At 47.7% G+C, this 5,591-nt stretch overlaps 1 protein-coding gene across 1 annotated transcript; it reads right to left on the bottom strand.

The window, feature by feature from the left end:
- Nucleotides 1-2,377: 2,377 nt before the first annotated feature.
- LOC123124391 (uncharacterized) lies at nucleotides 2,378-3,856 on the bottom strand. Its single transcript, XM_044545012.1, has one exon. The coding sequence runs from the start codon at nucleotides 3,781-3,783 to the stop codon at nucleotides 3,049-3,051; it is 735 nt and encodes a 244-aa protein (XP_044400947.1). The 5' UTR covers nucleotides 3,784-3,856; the 3' UTR covers nucleotides 2,378-3,048.
- Between the last annotated feature and the right edge of the window lie 1,735 nt (nucleotides 3,857-5,591).

Below are 5,591 nucleotides of genomic sequence, written 5' to 3'. Positions count from 1 at the left end.
CATGTTCCATCTCTTGCAGTCACATGTATACCCTTCCATGTCCACACAATACTGTTTTTCTTTGCTAGTAACTTGCCAAATTGTTGGACCAGCTCTGTCAGCCTGACAATACTTGGCATACTGCTTGTTCTCTTCTAAAATCTCTGAGTAGGTTGGTGTGATTGTCCACCTGCTAATCTGTAACTTCTCCCTAGTTTGTTGCCTCTTGATCATTTGCTTGGTCCTAATCCCTTCAAACATTGTCCTTATTGGTTTGGCCCTAACATCCAGTATCATCTTGTTGAAGACTTCACTTAGATTGTTCACAACTAAATCTGTTTTGCAAGTATGATCCATAGCAAACCTAGCCCAAGTAGAGACCTCAATTTTTTTGAGCCATTTCCAAGCATCCTCAGACTGTGCTTTCAGCTCTACCATGCCTAGTTCATGCCCATGTTTAGTGCAGGAGTAGCTAGCCTTGTCAATACACTTCTTTAGTTCCTGGCCTCTAAATCCAGCAGATTGAAAATTTGCATATATGTGCCTAAGACAATACCTTTGAGGTGAATCAGGGAATACCTCATTTATTGCCTTAAGCAAGCCCTGCACATTCACAAATTATTAATACAATTGAAAAAAATGAAATAATTAAAAAAAGTAATAACATAAATTGCTCAATGAAATTCTTCCCAACCTTTTGCCTGTCAGACATGATAGTGTATGTTCCAAATTTGTTGCCACTGCCAATGCAACATCTCAATTGAGTTAAAAACCAATTCCAACTTTCACCATCTTCCTTGTCAACCACACCAAAAGCTATAGGATATATATTGTTGTTTCCATCCCTTCCTGTGGCTGCAAGAATTTGCTGTCCAGTGGTTAACTTGATGAAGCATCCATCAAGACCTATAAATGGTCTGCAACCATTAAGGAAACCTTCCTTTGAAGCTGCTAAACAATAGAACATATACTTGAATCTAGGAGTAGGTGCTGGGTTCTCTGGATCTTCAAATGTTGTTACTATACACCTGCTACCTGGGTTTGTGTCAAGAACTGCTTGAAGATAATCCCTGAGCCTCAAGTACTGCTGCTTGTGGTCACCTTGAACTACATCAACAGCCTTCCTCCTTGCCCTATATGCCACACTTCTTGATACATCCACTGAAAACTTAGTCCTGGTCTTCTTAATTAATGCATCCACAGGAGATCTAATGTCTTCTCTCAATGCTGCCTCTACTGACCTTGACATCCACTTAGTAGTAACCTTTGTGGACTCTGCACATGCTCCACAAGTGTGCAACATATCACTCTTGATGTAGAATGTTTTTCATGAGCTAACTTAGAGGCACATATATAAAAATCACATCCCTGGGCGGCTCTCTCTGAGCACCAAACAATAATCCTATCTGGGGCATTTCTGTGGTATTGAAAATTTCTCAAAGTCCTAATGTGAAAATCCCTAAGTGCATCTCTGAACTCATACACAGTGGTGAAGCACAAGCCCTTACAGAACTGTTCTACTGGTCCTTGAAGTTTGTGATCATACCATATCCTGTCTTTCAACTTCTTATTCCTTCTCTTCCTACCACTTGGTAGTTTATAGGATCCTTCAGGCTCATCTTCTTCATCACTGATGCCATAATCACTAGGGAAACATTTTTCATCTGCTTCAGGGAACCAATCTGCTTTCTCCATTTTCTCAACCTCATGGTGGGATCTACTAGTTGGACCAGGTTTTCTCACTACCTTCAGTTTCTGTACCACTGCTGTATCTTGTTTTGCAGCTTCATCTTCAGAGGAATACTCTGACTGAAAATCCACATTGTTCCCATCTGAGCCTGAATTTGCAGCTTCATCATCAGAAACAAATTCAGACACATCAGTGTCACCTTCAAAATGGTTAAGGTCAGCCTCTCTCTGCACCATGCCTTTCTTCAGCTCTTCCTTTCTGTCCATGCTTATATCCACCACCTTAGTGCAACTTTGTTGAGTGTTAATGCAATGTTCAGCAAAATAACTATCTCTGTTTTCATGATTTTCATCTGCATTACATTCCTCAAGAGCTCCCACTACTCTTATGTTCAGAAACTTTTCATTATGAGAGTGTGCCAACATCTGCTGCACATCATCTTCACAGCATATTTTATCTAAACCTTCTAATCCTTTCTCCTCATCAAATACATAGTACATATAATCATCAGCCACAAAGCCCTCACTCCCAATAAGAGAAAGCATTGTCAAATATGATATGTCTGATTGGTATAAATTTCGAACCACAGATTCTCTGGCATTGAAATGGAACCAAATTGACCACTTTGGGTCATCAATTCTGAAAATTATAAAATGAAATACCTTTATTAACTGAAAACAGGATAACTGAACCTAACTAGGCACAATATTGAGTTTCTGTCAAACAGCTTTTTTCAGTTTCTTACACAACAAAGTATGCACAATACTAACAATTTCCAAGGTCACCATAACTGAATCTAACCATGCAAAAAACTAGATTAATTTACTGAATCTCTGAATCTCACAACCATGCAAAAAACTATGCCGTACCTGCCGCCGCCCACAGAACGAGGAAGCTTCCGCCGACCTTGAGCTCTGCTTCTTGTCGTCTACGGTGGTCGCGCCGGCGCCGACCAATCCAACCTCTGCTGTGCGCCGCCAGCGGAAGGATTAGATTCGGACTGAGAAGGCTGCTGCGCCGCGCTGCCGCCCGGAGGTATGCCTGAATCGCCGCCGGAGTTTGCATCCACAGCCGCCATGGCTGGCGACGGCTAGGGCTAGGTGAGCTCGGGGAGAGTGAGAGAGCTGGTGGGGAGTGGGGAGCCGGCCTGGCAGGTCTGACCTGGTCCGACCGACGAGCGGCTCTAACGGCCCCGCGCGCGCGCCGTTAGCCGTTAGGCGGGCCGCCAGCCTGGCACGTGGGCCACTCACGTCAGAATCGCGGTTAAAACAGTCAAAACCACCATTCAGTCAACCTGGTAGTTTTTAGTCATGTTTTTACGTTTTTTTGGTAGTTTTCTGCCACTTTAAAAAAGTGGTAGTTCTGTGGGACGCGAACCCCTAAACTGGTAGTTTTTTGTCAAACACTCCCGTAAAGCCGAACGGGACCTCGACGCGGGGCACGGCGATGGCGCCCTGCCACGCCTCCGGCTCCTCCGAGGCGTCGTTGGTGTGGAAGTCCAGCGTGCCGAGAGAGTCGTTGGACTCGCGGAAGAAGAACCTCCCATTGACGGCGGCAACGTGGAAGAAGTTTCTCTTTGTGCGGGGACAGCCCAGGATGTCCAACCAGCCAATGTCGTAGCCGTGGCGCGACCACCGGAGATCCTGGCCGACGCGGCAGAACCACATCACCGGGCTCGCATGGTCGAAGACTAGGACGCTGCAGCCAGGCGCGGCCACGACGTTGGACAAGACGCACCTGCACGTCCACGGGACCTCGTCGTCCTTGAGAGGCGGAAGCTCGATTGTTGATCCGTCCTTAGGGCTCAAGAGATGGGTCCCTGCGTCTTCTGACGAGGAATCGGAGGAGCTCAGGACCAGGACCCAGCCTTGCGGCGTCGGCAAGGATACCTTCTTGCTCGACACCAACGGAGGGACATCTTGAAGCTTCTGGTCCGGCAAGCTGAAGACCTTGTACGACGGACAATCTGAATCTGGTGGCGGCTCAAGCACCAGCAGCGGGAAAGCCGCGGACACGTTCGACTCCTCTGCCAAATCAATCGCTGACGACACGTTCGACTCCTCGGCCAGATCCATCGCTGACAACAGGGGCGTAGACAAGTCCAAGTCAGCCATGGCCAGAGTCGTAAGGCTAGATCGCTTCGTTTACTGGAGCTACGCTCTGGCTGGCGACGACAAGCGACACGAGGCTCTGCAACCACGGATCTGGTGAGAACAGGGCGTCGCGTGAGGCATATATATAGGGGTTGGCTTCCCCGACTCCACAGACGGCTATGTTCAAGTCGAAACCGGAATTATCGGGTCGGACTCCGACAGCTATACGTCTGCTCCTGATTTTCGGATGCCAAACCAGGAATCCTAGTTGGAGACAAGTTGGAAGCCGAGTTCAGCTATACACGGACGCTCCGCCCACCCCCCAGCGCTCTCCCTTTTGTTCTTTCCAAGGGAAAGGCATTACGGCTAACTTTATTAATTTTCACAGCGTGTTTGTGTGCATGTAATTGTAATTTGTAACACAAACTTGGAGGGGTTTCTTTACCCTATTCCTTTCTTTATAAAATAGTACGTACATTCGTGCCTATTTGAGGAAATTTAATTTTGATCTGCAAAAAAATAATAAGTTTGATTGGCATCTCTAAAGCGGATCCTGAAACCACCCGCAACCGTCCGGACATCGCAGTCCGGACCATGGAGGTCATACAACAAGGGCCTCTATCTGTCCGCCGAGCGATCCGGACGTACTTTTTCTAGCAAATACGAGACAAAGTGGAGAGGACTTTGCGGGAGTCCGGACAGCAGACACGTAGGACTCCGACACCCCGGGCCCACACAACACCCCTCCTGGACCTCACGAGTCCATCCTCCCATTTTCTCTCATCAGTTTTCCTCTCTTGCCTTCGTCACCGCTCCGCCATGCCGCACCCCTGCCGGAACTCGACGGTGTTGTCACCTCCAACGGTACACCCGGGTTTCCCGCCGCTTCTCCTACGCCGCCGTTCCACACCTCCCCTCAAACCGCCGCTCAGGTACCATCCGCCGCTCAGGTACCATCCGCTCCTACGATGCTCACCATGCCCGTCAACTATTCGGTGAATTGTCGGAGCTAAAAAATTATTGTCCATTCTTCTTTGAAGCGATGGATTCAGATATGGAGTACATCTATGAGCACTATGTTTAGTCGTTCGACGAGGAGGACTACACGGATGAGACAGTGATGATGCATGTCGTGCTTGCGGATGCGGAGCATGTAGAGAAGCATGTTCTTAATTTCAAGGGATAGATTAAGGGTCATCGAGTGCTCAACCGCAACCGGGCGCACGGCCATTTGATGCTGATGTCCGACTACTTTGCCCTTGATGCCCTCTTTGCCGACAATTTTCGGCGGTGGTTTCGGATGCACAAAAATGTCTTCGACCGTCTGTACCATGGCGTTCGGTCCTTTGATGTCAACTTCATCTTGAAAAGGATGTCATTGGAAGGATAGGGTTCTTTGGTTATCACAAGTGCACGGCTACCGTACAGATGATTGCATATGGTACGATTGTTGAGTCGTGGGACGAGTACCTACGGATGTCCGAGAGCACATGCGGAGATGCCATGGTCAGGTTTGCAACTATCGTGCTCGAGGTGTTTAGACCGCAGTACCTGAGAGAACCAACTGTGGAAGACACCGAGAGGCTCTTGGCAATCTCGGAAGTAAGAGGGTTGCCAGGTTTGCTCGGATCACTTGACTGCATGCATTGAAAATGGAAGAACTATCCAAAAGCTTTGCAAGGGCAAATATCAGGGTCATGTTAACAAGCCCACACCATCATTCTTGATGCAGTTGCATCACATGATCTTTGGATTTGGCACGTTTTCTTTGGCATGCCCGGGTCTCATAATGACATCAATGTGCTGCACCGATCACCATTATTTGCTAG

The sequence above is a fragment of the Triticum aestivum genome, chromosome 5D, assembly GCF_018294505.1.
Source record: "Triticum aestivum cultivar Chinese Spring chromosome 5D, IWGSC CS RefSeq v2.1, whole genome shotgun sequence".
Classification (NCBI taxonomy): Eukaryota; Viridiplantae; Streptophyta; class Magnoliopsida; order Poales; family Poaceae; genus Triticum; species Triticum aestivum.
Note: the sequence above shows the minus strand (reverse complement) of the source record. Positions and strands in the feature narration are given on the sequence as shown.